Source organism: Pseudochaenichthys georgianus, chromosome 11 (assembly GCF_902827115.2).
Source record: "Pseudochaenichthys georgianus chromosome 11, fPseGeo1.2, whole genome shotgun sequence".
In the NCBI taxonomy this organism is placed as follows: domain Eukaryota; kingdom Metazoa; phylum Chordata; class Actinopteri; order Perciformes; family Channichthyidae; genus Pseudochaenichthys; species Pseudochaenichthys georgianus.
In genome coordinates this window covers 20,860,386-20,874,183 of record NC_047513.1, presented here as the reverse complement: position 1 = coordinate 20,874,183, position 13,798 = coordinate 20,860,386, and the positions used below count along the sequence as shown (strand labels likewise).

At 39.4% G+C, this 13,798-nt stretch overlaps 1 protein-coding gene across 2 annotated transcripts in view; it reads right to left on the bottom strand.

Moving 5' to 3' along the window:
- pdcd6ip (programmed cell death 6 interacting protein) overlaps positions 1 to 12,282 on the bottom strand; it is a 22,106-nt gene extending 9,824 nt beyond the window's left edge. Inside the window, exons 1-11 of one of the 2 annotated variants that reach the window (XM_034094294.2) lie at positions 11,973 to 12,282; positions 8,566 to 8,620; positions 8,409 to 8,478; positions 7,320 to 7,447; positions 6,066 to 6,219; positions 5,174 to 5,274; positions 3,897 to 4,028; positions 3,548 to 3,770; positions 2,746 to 2,869; positions 1,592 to 1,769; positions 450 to 561 (exon numbers count right to left, since the gene is read on the bottom strand). In XM_034094294.2, the coding sequence (XP_033950185.1) occupies positions 450 to 561; positions 1,592 to 1,769; positions 2,746 to 2,869; positions 3,548 to 3,770; positions 3,897 to 4,028; positions 5,174 to 5,274; positions 6,066 to 6,219; positions 7,320 to 7,447; positions 8,409 to 8,478; positions 8,566 to 8,620; positions 11,973 to 12,178 (1,483 nt within the window). In that variant the 5' untranslated portion in view covers positions 12,179 to 12,282. The remainder of the gene's footprint in view (positions 1 to 449; positions 562 to 1,591; positions 1,770 to 2,745; positions 2,870 to 3,547; positions 3,771 to 3,896; positions 4,029 to 5,173; positions 5,275 to 6,065; positions 6,220 to 7,319; positions 7,448 to 8,408; positions 8,479 to 8,565; positions 8,621 to 11,972) is intronic. The other variant, XM_034094295.2, reaches the window with a different exon arrangement.
- Positions 12,283 to 13,798: the final 1,516 nt, after the last annotated feature.

The window sequence follows — 13,798 nt, the reverse complement described above, 5'->3', positions numbered from 1 at the left end:
TGTGTGTCTATGTCTGTCTGCGTGTCTCTATGTGTGTCTATGTCTGTCTGCGTGTCTCTATGTGTGTCTGTGTGTGTGTGTGTGTGTGTGTGTGTGTGTGTGTGTGTGTGTGTGTGTGTGTCTGTCTGTCTGTGTGTGTGTGTGTGTGTGTGTGTGTCTGTCTGTGTGTGTGTGTCTCTATGTGTGTGTCTGTCTGTGTGTGTGTCTGTCTGTGTGTCTGTCTGTGTGTCTGTCTGTCTGTGTGTCTGTCTCTGTGTCTGTGTGTCTGTCTCTGTGTGTCTGTCTCTGTGTCTGTGTGTCTGTCTGTGTGTCTGTCTGTCTGTCTGTGTCTATGTATCTGTGTGTGTGTGTGTTTGTTTGTATGTATGTATGTCTGTCTAGGTATCATTGTGTCTATTTGTCAGTGTTTCTGTGTGTGTGTATGTATGTGCCTGTCTATGTGTATTTACCTGCACGCAGGGGCTTGTAGAGGTCTCCAGAGGGGGTTCTGTTCCAGCGCTGGTTGAACTTGCTCCTCAGCTCGTTGTCTGTTGTTTCCTCATCGTTCAGCATCTTCAGAGCCTATAGACGAAAGAACAAGAAACAAACACACTCAGTGTCTTCCTAACACACACAGTAGATCCTCAGATGGTTACACCTTTATTGTTAATGTACTGTTTCTGGGCTATGTGTGAGAGTTATCTGACTTTGGAGAACTGTTTTTTCTTAAAGAATATAATTACTCAACTTTATCGCTAAAACCATTTCATAATTTCATATAGGGCAGAAACCAACATTAATTATTCATTTACCAATTCATCCTTTTGTCTATAAAATGAATTTCAATTGGAAAAAAAAAAGGTTCAGAGAGCTCAAAGAAATCTTCAAAATGCTAATCTACCTAACCAACAAGCCTAATCTATTTAGAAATTGATTTGATTATCAACATTTCCTGTGTCTTTTCAATTTTCTTTCAATTAACTTGAATACATCTATTTTCTTGAAACTCTTGTTTTAACATGGTCTCAGTGCATACCCCAACCTTGCTAGATATAGTTTATAGTGTGAACCTTGTACATAATTTACTTTTTGGCCAGCGGAAATGTTCTTTCTCTTCGTCTCTACTACTTTTTGGGGGGAAATCAGGACATTTTGGCATGGACTTTTCCATTCTGCCAACAGATTTGGAAGCAGTTTGTGTTTTATGTCTTTACTCCCGTCTGTCTGTTTATTTGTTTGTCATAAAGATGTCTAAAAAACAAACAATGGGTTGGCTTGAGCTGGTGGACAGACAGTTCTTGGCCCAGAGATCAATGGATTAGATTTCAGAGATGATCCTGATCTGGGATTCCCGCCATTAGGAACGATTAGGAGTTATTAGCATTCATGTGTTCTTCTGGTAGCAGAAAAGCTGCTATACGGCATTACATAAATACACTTCTTTGTCAATAAAAAGCAAAGCCATATGACAAACAAGCTGTTCTAAAGGCTGTACTTCTGAAAGTGCCTGCTTTACTTTTAAAATACATTTGTGTTAACGGTCAGATCACTGGTTATGGGATCTACAAAGCATTAGCATATGATTAACTGAGTGTATTTCTGTGTGTCTGACCTCGTCCAGGATCTCTCTGTTGCGGGTCAGGAGCTCAGGCAGATCTCGGATCAGCTGCTCGATGCTCTGCAGTCCTCCCAGCTGCACCACGGCTCGGGCCTTCTCAGCAATGGATTGTGGGATGGAGTCTCCTGAAAGGTCCTCCAGAGCAGCGGGCAGGTTTAAGGACGCCAACACACTGATGGACAGTTACAAAACATCCGTCAGTTACTATGGTTTCAAAACATTGAGTGCGCACCTTACTCTTTAGGAAAAATACTCTAACTAGTAAAGCTTGGATAGGACAGGTTGCATCAATTGCAATATTTCATAATAACATGTCAACATATTGTAACTCAAGTGGACAGAGAGAAAACTAAACTTTCCCCTCTGGGTTCTGATCTCAGGCTTTAGAGAATCTACCCAGAAGACTTTGTCATATAGAGGTCATATCAGAGAGAGGATGATCCTGTAAGCTGTTCTACAGATGTAGATGAGCTAACATGTCTCTTCAAAAAGGCGAAACACAGATTAAATATCCTGCAGGAAAAATGCTATTCCAGCACTGTCAACAACTGCTTACACTTCAAAGCAACCAATTACAGACAGATTGAAAAACACAAAAACCCTGGAAATATCACATTTCAAAGATGAAGAGAATTGTGACATCCTTTAGCCAATAGCTTACAACTGCGGTAAGTAAAAGGCTAAGGTTAGACATTTGCTCTGTAGCTCAGCTTTGCATTATCACAGCTCTCTAAAGCCTCAAACCACAATTACCTTACATGGCTTTCCAGGCCAACAAGAAAAAAGGTCAGTAATTATCATAGAATAGCAGTGGGGTTACAATCATTGATCAGGGTGATGTTGACTTCAAATTTAAATACGCTGAAAGGTATGAATTTATTTGCACATTGATGCCAAAAATAAACTGCCTTCCCCAGCTTTAAGGACTTAATAGTGTCATCAGATATAATGATACCTGCTACTAGGACCACTACACTAAGACACTTTATCAAAATGTTAAATGGTACTTTGTACAGATTTACATTAGGAGTTTCTAATAAAATAACCATTCATTGAGTCACAAGAACCCATGGATATGTTCCGAGGAAGACAATATCAACATGCAGCAGCACAGCAGCATTTGGTCAGAGAGTCGCAGGGCAGCGTACCCGTTGCAGAGGTTGGTGGCCTCCCTCATCGTGCCCACCAGTCTGTTCACAGTCTCAGCCTTCCTCTGGCCGTAAATGCTCATAGACTGCTGCACCGCCATGGGAACCATCTTCTCAAACAGGTCTGAAGAGATGGGAAACGCAAACAAATAATTAAAAAAACAAGCCAAACAGGGGTTAAGATCCCATTTGGAGTCATCCATTCCCTTTAAAATAAGTTTGTGGTCATCATTTTAGAGAGTTTGGATAAGATTGTCATGCTGCCTTTTATATTTAATGTGATTTGGCTTCAGAACGTCTCGTCCCACACTTCAGTTTTACAACAAACTGCATTAATGAGCTGTATAAATCCTAATGTTTACAGACAGGACATTAAAGCAATAGTTTTTTTCTTTCTTGCCAAGAGTAAGATGAGAATAAGAATTAAACGTCCTGTTTTATAAGGTAGAGTTACCTGTCACTATCTTAGTTTAGCTTCAAAACTGGTAAAGAGAGAACAGCTAGCCTGACTGAGCTGGACTTTTTCTTGACAATATGCAAAAACTAAATTGACACACACTAAAAAAAATGACAACAAATGTAACTTTTTTACCTTATTTACAAGTATGAGTGGATTAAGTGTCAAAGCAATATATTTAGCAATCTTTTAGATTTAAACCCTGTAGAGTAAATGTAACTGGTGGTTCAAAGACGGAAAATGACACAGGGTTTTATCTGTTAAATTCAGATTTAAAAGTATCTCCAAGTGTGTCAAACTCTCTCCCCTATAAAAGGAGCTGTGTTGAGTGTCTGGTTATCTTACCTGCGAATTTCTGGCTGAGTGGCGGTGTGATGGCGGTGGGTTTGACCAGCGCTGCCTTGCCGATGTGTTCCAGATCCTTGACCTCAGGCACGCGGTCGTGGTAAATAAAATCATTGTCTTTCTTTGCTGCGGTGAGCGCTCTATTGATTTTTTCTGTCAGGTCCTTAACGCTGACGTATTCATCGTGACTTGTTGCCACCGTCTTCACCAGCTCTGCTGCGTGCTGGAGAACCGAGCAGGAGAGAGGATGGAGGATGGAGGTGCTTTATGAATATTTGTTCTAGTTTTTTTATATGAAACTTCAAGGCACCCAGTTTATTTTTATAAGAATGTATGTGAGGCCGTGTACCTGCAGGCGGGCGATCTCCTCTCCAAAGCGTTTCTTCTGCTTGGCCAGGATGCTCTGGTGCAGCTCAGCATTTGCCTGCATGATGCAGTGCTTGGCCGCCAGCACCGGCAGCACTTCCTGAAAATAAAAATACTGACCAGGGAGAGGCAACCACAGAGCAACATACAGGCACGCAAACAGGTATACACGCACGATGGCAAGGCAAAAAACAAAAATTGCAGACGCACACCAGCGAGGTCAAATCACAAATGGCATGACGAAAGCCAATCACAAACAGGCACAAGCAGTCAGAGGTGTGCAAACACAACATAAGCGTGCGCACACACGTACAATCAATGCCAACACCACCACCACCACCACCACCACCACCACCACCACCACCACCACCACCACGAGGGATGCAGGAAGAAAGGAAGACAACGAGAGAGAGAAACAGAACAGGCCATGAGTGTTTGATCTTTTAGCAAGAGCTGCTAAACCTTCATCCAACGTCACTGCACTCAGGAAGAACCCAGAAACAGTCATTTTCAGATCAATTCACTTGGCCTTGTTTCATGTGTCCAAACTAAGCGATAACTTCATGAAAACATTGCTGATCACAGTTTCCCAGAAAACCAAAGGACATATCTGAAGGTCCAAACAATCCAGAACCCACAAAGATCTTGGACACAGTGAGATCATGAAGAGAAAAAGAGAGAAAGACTGATGAATTTTCTTTTAGCTGATCATTTTATAATCATTTCAGGGATATTATGGAAACTTGGTAAAATATATGTATTTCAATCCAAGTAGTGTGTAGTTAAACAGTGAACCGATATTTAATCATTTAGTCTGGAGTTCCTGACAGAGCATTTGTAATTTACGGTATAAAATGTTGTTGAATTTTTTCCCCAGTTTGTATCATTATGCTATATTTTTATCAAGTGTATCTTTCAACTAGACTGAATCTGAACTTACGAACAGCCTGTGCAAGATACATATTGCTGTTTTTATTAACCTCATAATGTGTATCAGTCATAATATAAAGACAGACAGGAAGTAATTATGCCCGTGATCAGACGGTAAGGAACAAATCAAACGGCAGCTTAGTAGTAAAGTAATCAGAGTGAAAATGGACCAATGAGAAGAGAGAAGTTTAGACAGTCTTCAAGCATATTTTCCAGGAATACACACATACAAAACACACATTCAGACAGAAAACACACACCATACAGAATCCAAACTCTGTGTGCGTCTTCCCAACACTGTTGAGGTCAGTGTGTGTGTCCTTCACATACCTTGGGAAGGTTGTCTTTGTACTGGCACTGCTTGAAGGCGTCGCCGTAGTAATCTGCAGCCTGATTGGCCAACTTTGCGATAACAGCATCTTTCATCTTATCTATTTGGGAAACAAGCCATTTTTAAGTGTACATATCAAACAAACACTTAAGAAAAACCCAAATCACAAGCTGGTCAGAAGATCTGCGGTTTGCTAACTAAATAATGATGAGTGGTTTTCTGAGTTTAAAAACTAATTAACAACAAAAACTCACTACTTTAGCAAGAAAAATAGGCTTTCTTTTTAGAGCTGATGTTTTACAGCTGATGTCATGATGTAACCTTTAAATCTATTCTCTAATGAGCAACTCTAGACAGAACTGGGACTGGGACATGAGGCTGTGTGTAAACTGAGTAAAGACATGCAACTGATAACGCAATACATTAATCTTAAGGCAAACATGTGCATGACTAAAGGTTGTGTTTTTATTTTTGGTTTGTTTTCTTTCAGCAGGATTACAGAAAGAATAACTACATTAAAGTTATTTGAAAACCGTACCACGGGCCAAGAAAGAACCTCTTAAATGTTGGAGCGTATCCGAATCACTAAGCTTAAACACACATTATTTTTCACTTTCGTATAAGTGCCATATAGGGCTTTTGGTGTTGGCGGATATATGCGCTCTCAAAGTGCCTTTCTAGTTGGCGCATCCTTAACATGTCGCCCTGTATAAATGCAGGATATTCTATTTCTATGTCCTGCTGAATCTCCTTCAGAGCTTTCCTTAACCCCATGTCGTTTTCACTGAGGTTAAGGAAAAGTGTTCGGGAAAAGACAAAGGACCAGATATTTCTCACTATTCGACAGCAACCTCTGTGTGGGTTTGGAGCCCTTGATGTGTCTTTTGGTACCTGAAGCTGCTTTGAGGAAGAAGACCTCCTGGGCCTGGGCCAGCATGATGTTGCTCAGGGTGCCCACGGTCTCAGGGGAGATGTCCATGGTGGGCTCCCTGTTCAGAGCGGACAGCACCGTGTCCCTGATGTGGCCGAACGCTCCGCTGGCCAGCTGTGAGACACAAACAGACTGTCAATGGTTGTTGCTCGTAAATCTCTTGTTATTTTCATACCTGCTTCACAAGTGTGTAGTTCATTTTAATAAGTAAAACATTTTTTTAAGGGGAAACAATCCCATGATGTACATTTTATAAAAAGCTGCCCCATTTTTACCAGAGGAGCTTTTTTGTGCATGAATGAATTGCATGAATGTATATGAATGGCAAGGTTAAAATATTGAGAGCTTTATTGGAGCGTTATGGTTCAAAATCATAAACGTTCCCTATTCTGGACAGAGGAGGCACAAACTAAAAATGTAAAAGTATTTGGGGATAAAATGATTAAAACTGACTGTGAGAATATTGACTCACTGGAGGCTATAATAATTAGATATTCTTATTTTGGGGCAAAAACTATTTCAATACAAATAATACATTTGGAAGGATATTGTACATAGAGGGAGACTAGTTATACCTCGCTTGTTTATGACATATTACATGGTTTCATACAAATTAAAAGATTAGATGGTGTGTTTTGTGCACTAATTCAGATGCGTAAAAGACAGTAGTATCAGTTAACATACTAAATGTAATGCACCATTGTCTTTAATATTCTTATAAAACACAGAACAATGTTGCCAATATAAAAGGTGAACAGACTCCTAAAATATGATTCAGGTGAAAATCTAAACCATGACAGAGTTCCTCTGCATAGATCTGACTAAACGTATAACTGTTGTAATTCATGCAGTAATCTTCCTCAGGTTTTCTATAATAATGTTAATGTTAGGGCTGCTCGATTATGGCAAAAATCATAATCTCGATTATTTGGGTCAATAATTGTAATTGCGATTATTAAATGCGATTATTCATTGACTTTGAAAACATCCATTTATTGGAGAGAATAAAATGTGAATAGTATGTTTTTAACAGTTGATTAACCTGAACTTTAAGTATAATTCAACTGAAAAACCCAAAAAGATTATAAAAAAAAGAAAGAAAAAGTAATAATACTAATAAAGAAATAATCGTTTTTGCAATCGTTGCAAGCCATAATCGCGATTAAAATACGATTAATTGAGCAGCCCTAGTTAATGTGTGGTAGTTTTCTCACCTGATAGAATTTGGCGGCAGTCTTCAGCCCCTCGTCGTTGTCCAGGTTCTGCTCTGAGGCGATCTGACTGGCCAGCGCTGCGGCGTTGAACAACACACACGTCTTCTCATAGCCAATACTGGCCAACGCTGCAACACACAAAAACACCAGAGTAAGAAATGATTTGTGAGAGCACTTTTTTGTTGTCGCCATCTGAATCTTAAAAAGGCATTATTATGTTTGTTTAAGGAACAACTTGAACTAGAAAATCCTTCACTTTCATGACATACTGGTTAATTTCTGCTGATTCTGTGACATAAAGACTGATTCTTTCCCTCAGCTAGAAAGTGATGAATAGGACTAGCCATGAGAGTGAAGTGACATCTATCTTTGATCGCTTCAATCAATCCTAAGATATTGACAGCTTTCGTTTTTATGTGGGGGTCAGCATTTTGTCCAACCAACACTTTCTACTGCTTTATTCTCAATCTGTCTCGGTCAGAAAAAAATCCTTCAGTCATGAGTTCCAACAATTGAGCAAAGAGGAAAAAACATTTAAGCGTGAACAACAGTACACAATTTAAATTGTAAAGGCTGAACCATGGGCTGAACACAACAAAAAGCCCTCTTAAGAATATTTATTAATTTTACATTATATTTGATTTATTATTTGTATTTATTGCCATCTGTATCTGTTCACACCATACAAGTCATGTTTTTCTCTTTATTACACAAATACTTCAGTGGGAATTCTTTCCTTAGACAAAGCTCCATATAAGGCAACTTGTCAGGCCTGTTTCTTGATAAAAAAATCCATTGAGTTCACCTTTTAAGTGTCGGAACCCTTTGTTTGTCATTGTGTGTGTGTGTGTGAGAGAGATAAACACACAAAGTGATAGGGAGTTAAACACACCATGACAGATCTTTTATCCTGAGAGCAAAGTCCAGCGACGGCTTAAACTCATTTTAACACGCAGCTAACTCCATCTGTGTACACACTAAAGGTGTAGCGATTCTCTAGAGATTCCAAAGTTGTGTTTGTTCCTCCTGGGTTTCTTTCAATGGCAGTTACACAGTGACATGCACAGGTATCCTTCCTTGGACACTCACCGAGCTTGACAGAGCCACTGAACAGCGATCCTTTATCAAAGGCATCCTTCCATGTGAAGGTTAAGCAGAGCTGAGGAAACAGAGAGACACTTTGTTTTAAGTTGTTTTTGTTTGGGAGCTAGTCCAGGCTAGTGTGTGCTGCTGTGTGATCAGTTACCTGGTTTTCAGAGAAGGGAAACTTGGGCTCGACAGAACACAGTTGGTCATAGTATCTGGAGAGAGAAGGATTAAATGGTAGGATTAAAGAATGTTTTTGTATGCATCTAAACCCAAACATACTTGCTCGTATTGCTTTTTAAAGTTCACAAGTCATTTGAAATTCATGTTTACTGCTAGTTAAGTTTAAAAAAAGCGAGATAAAAGACATTGCAACAGAAACTCAGTGAGAGGGTAGCGGATGCGATGACATAACAGCAGATCTGAGTAAGCTCTGCCATTTCAGAAACACTCAACAATGAGTCAGGAAAAAATATCTGGCACGTTACTCGTCTAATGTCTACTATTTGTCGGTATCTTTCCCTGTGATGTGAACTGTCTATTATTAGAAATGACAACATGCAGTTAGGGAATCCCCTTTTACCAGTTCAACCACCCTACTCTCCACTGCCAGTAGAAATGGGAGTGCAAACATCAAACGTAAACAAACAAACGTTATATATAGAACTACAAACACTTAAAGTTTGTTATCATTCCCTTTCAGATACAGAAGACCAAACACATGAACAGAGGAAACATGAGAGGAGATGAGTCTACCGGTTAACTAAAGACTAAAGAAACCTGCATGGTCAAAACAATGGTTACCATGGTGACATAATGGATGTGTGTCAACGCAGCTTTGAAAAGGATAGGGCCGGTCGCCCTGGCTACCTGAAACATGGCTGACAAGACGACATGTGTGCAGAAAGCCAAGGAGAGGCGATACCAGCAGACAGAAATGGACACGGCAAAATGGAGGTGGAGCTTGCATTAATCAGATATTAATTATTTCAGATCCTGTGATTTTCAAGCAGCACTAATCACATAATTTTAGAGCTTCTGATTTTATTTCTCGTGGTACGACATGAAAATTGTATTTCAGGATGAGTGTGATTCAAAATCTTATCTGAGAAATCATCAAAATATGCATAAAACTCTTAAAATAGCAGTAAAACATATTTGAATAACTTCGGCTTACATTTAGTTAAGATAATAATAGTTGCATTGCTTCACAGATAGGACAAATCTCTTTAGGGAACATACTTTTTCAGTGACAAATAATCTTAAATAAGGTAATCCAGCTGATGGAAATTCTCCACAAACATATGTTGTGTTTTTATCACAGTCCCATCATCCCATGACAACAATTTGTCTCCAAATACAAATGTTGATACCTCAAATCAGTTTGATCGGTTCTCCTTTTTCCCCCTAAATTTAGATTTGGTATTAGGACCATTTCTATGTATTGCTAACATGAGTTCAGAGATGGTAATGACGATTCAAACTGGGGCAAATATCTTTGTTGGCATTGTGGATCAGTGCAGCCCCTAACATAAACATGAACTGGCTGAAATTTAAGATTAGAAGCATTTATTAGAATCTGAAGCTGATCACGAGACATTGACCACTAATCCATGACGTCAAAAGTAGAGCATCTCAGGAAAGCTATACAAAGTCACATGAGTAAAAAACAACCTCTTTGTGTTAAAGGTAAGTGGATGTCCTGCTTTCGTCCAGTTAGCTGCACTATTGGCCTTTTTGACACTCAGCACCTCGTGAGTATCATTTTAATATCTAAAGAGCCTCAATCTTGGCACTTGCTTGACAGTTCCACTTTGCACTGCGCCTGGAAACGGCTCGCAGGAGAAAAAAAAATTGAAGACTATCAACCTTCAAATGCATAGCTAGCTGACGTAATCTGGACAAACCCTGTGCATTAAATAACTCATGAGTCATATAGAAAAAAGACTGACATGGGAGAGAGTAAAGTCTGCATTTATATGTTACCTAGGAAATCAGTGGTTACTTTAGCAATAGTGCCGAGTCATAACTTTTGTATTATGTCCTAATAATTGCATTAGAGAAATGTGGCAGTCAACAACAGCCAGGCAGGGTTAACGGAGCTTGGACAGAGGCACTTTGTTTATTTAACATGACCAGGTTCCTCTATGCAAAGTGGTTGTCACTGTGACATTTTACAGCCAGGGTAAGCCTTCTCTATGGATCACTTCTCCATGAGTTTCCTTACTTCTACACACACGTCTGTTAGGCTTTATCTTATTCATGTATGTTTGCTAATATGAAAAGCTATTCTTCTATTTTGTTTAACACCCTTAAATGTCTGATCATGTGGCTACCAGTAAACTGAAGGCCTTGACCAAATGTGGTCCGATTGTGACTGACGTCTGACAGAGGAACCAGTTGTGAACGTCTCCCTGGTGCTGTGTGTATACATACTACAACAAAGATCACAATGGAAATGAGTCCTGTGACTTTCTTGTGTTATCCTTGATGGTCAATTAACAAAACTAAAATCGTAAAGGTTTTCAAAAGTTTGTATTAATGGATTTGTTGGCTGGCAGTGGGGATACATTGTTAGTAGCTGTGACATTTGGTAAAGCCCTAACAGCACACTCAGGAACAGGAGCAGCCAGATGATGAATAAAGATTGGCAGGTGAAATAGCTGACGATGAATGAAATACTATGCCGTCACCTTGTGTCGTAATTTTGAGCTATGTTCTTATATTACATAATTGCACACTATGCTAACAATATCTTGTTTATATTATATTAATTGTACTGTCAGTCCTGCACTACTTCACATCTTTTATTTTATTATTCTCAGTATTTTTGACTTAATATACTGTATATAGTTTTTTGGTATATCTATATTTCATGTAAATATGTATCAGTATTTAAATGTTATACTCGTTGTTGTTTTTTTTAAATAATTGTTTTTGATAGTTTTTCTTACAGTTTATCTTGTCTTTAACTGTGTTTATGTATGTCCATAATACACCAAGGCCAATGCCTACTTGGCAATAAGTAGGCCTGTTTCTGATTCTGTTGCTCTTAGTGTCTTTCGTTTTTGTAAAGCTTCTTGAATTGCCTTGTGTTGAAATGTTCTATATAAATACACTTTCCTTGCTATTGAAGTTTCTGTGAGTTCTTTGTTTCACAATGAGTTTAAATAAAGTTGAACTTTGAAGCTAATTCTAATGCTAAGGTGAACCAGGTACACTTTACTTGGAGTCACCTCAGTAAATAAGACCAAGCTTAACTAGCTCGGCTAACATGGCTTATTATTATTTCAAAAGTAACTGGCAGTTCAGTTTAAGACGTAAAAAACAGTCTCGGTAAGCCTCCTAAGGAAACTTGGCATGACTATCACATGAGTCAGTCATTATGGTGAGAAATGCTTCCTAGCATTTAGCTTGACTAAGTTTAGCTCCCAGCTTAGCAACTAAATGCTAACACATCTGGGTGCGGCAATGACTTGGCTTTCTCACCGCGACAGGTGAGCCGGTTGCTATGGGTGAATATAATAATGGTATCTATGTCCGTTTTGATATAAACCATGTCTTTACCTGAGCAGGATCTCCAGGGAGCTCTCATGTTTGTCCAGCGGCCTTCCCAGGGCGCTCTTGCGGAGCTTGTTCAACTCCTCCACGGAGCGCAGATACTCCGCCTGCTCCTCGCCAGCTGGATATGTGGCTGTGACAAACTTCGACAGAGGTTTCACCAGCTCCACCTCAGAGGACTTTTTTAACGGGACTGAAATAAAAGTCGCCATTTCGCCCCCGTGAAAGCGCTGTATTAAATCAGAAAAACAGAGACGACCAACGAACACAAACAACAGCGAACGACCCACTTCCTGGTTTCTGACAGGGAACGTCAGATTACGTCATGGGAAACGGAGAGGTGCCCCGCGCAGAATCAGTATAGCTTTAATGAGAAATGGACTACAATGAAGGAAAATTAACTGTATCTCTTCACAGACACAATCTTTGTATTCCCACGGAATTGGCCCGATTCACAAATTAAGGGGTCCATGTGCAGAAAAAGATTGTAGGGCCCTATAAACTCCCTGTTCCTTTCAATGTTCATAATCAGAATCAGAAAGAATGCCTTCATTAGTCCCACAGAGGGGACATTTACATTGTTACAGCAAAGTAAAGAGGCAAAATAAGAGGCATGCATAAAATATAGATATATATAGCGATAGATATTACACAAATTACAATTTACAAAAGTACCCATCCAGGTGGACAACAATAAGTACAGTAACAGCAGCCTGTCACTGAAGGAGCTGCACAGTGTTTGTGTAATTTGTACAGCATACCATGCCAGCATATGACTTGACCCCTGGTTTGCAGCGACGATATCTGATTGAACACACATCATTTAGCAATATATAGGCACCACCACACAGTATAGGCAGATGTAACGTGAACCTTGGGCCTGGAGTCTCGGGCAGTTGCCTACTTTGCCAAGTTAGGGACTAAACAGTATGCACCATATAAACACAGCATTTGTTCAATGAATATTAAACCAGATGTACAATTAAAAAGGCTATTAACTGGATGAGCTGTGAAACAGCATACTGTATACACTCAATGGTAAGCCCTTTGAGAAATTCAGGTAACACTAACTGCTGTACAGATAATTTTCAATTTTTCTGTCATGTCTGATAATTGATTTCTTTCACAACTGTTTACACTTCTCACCCCAGATGTGATTTACCCTCTGGGACAAATGCTGAAGTGAAAATGTGCATGATTCAGGGTCTTTAACATCTGTTTTGGGAGACATTTGGCAGGTTATTATGGTGCTCTCAATCTGTTCGACACACTATGCGAATCATTTTGCTGGCATATAATTGTCCTGCAACAAAAGAAAACTGTCAGCAATACCAAAACAGCCATTGTTAAGACCAAATATGAGTTTCCTAAATAGCAAACAAATGCCTTTATGGCTAATTAAGAACACAGATATAGGTCCTTTAGAATCACAAAGGCCATAACGTGTACTTGGATTATATTTTAAGATGTTCTTGTCAAATGAGCACTCACATTTCCCAGGGTGCTACTTAGCCTGTGAACACAGTAGTATAATGTCCCTCGTGGCTTTTAAGGAGCTCTCCAAATCTGAGAAATTATGAACAGGGTTTTTTTGCACTTGTAGTGGGATGTAGCCAAGTCCATTTACTCATGTACTGTACTTTAGTACAACCAGGGGGGGGGGCAGTGCCCCCCTAACACTGACCTCTGACCCCCCTGTGGCCCCCCTAACAATGAAACGTTTTTTGTGCAAACATTGCACTATAACTTGAAGCTAACAGTAATAACTATAATATCTATCTGAAATAAATAAGTGTACAAATACCAATAACTGTATTGCATTGTTTTCTTAT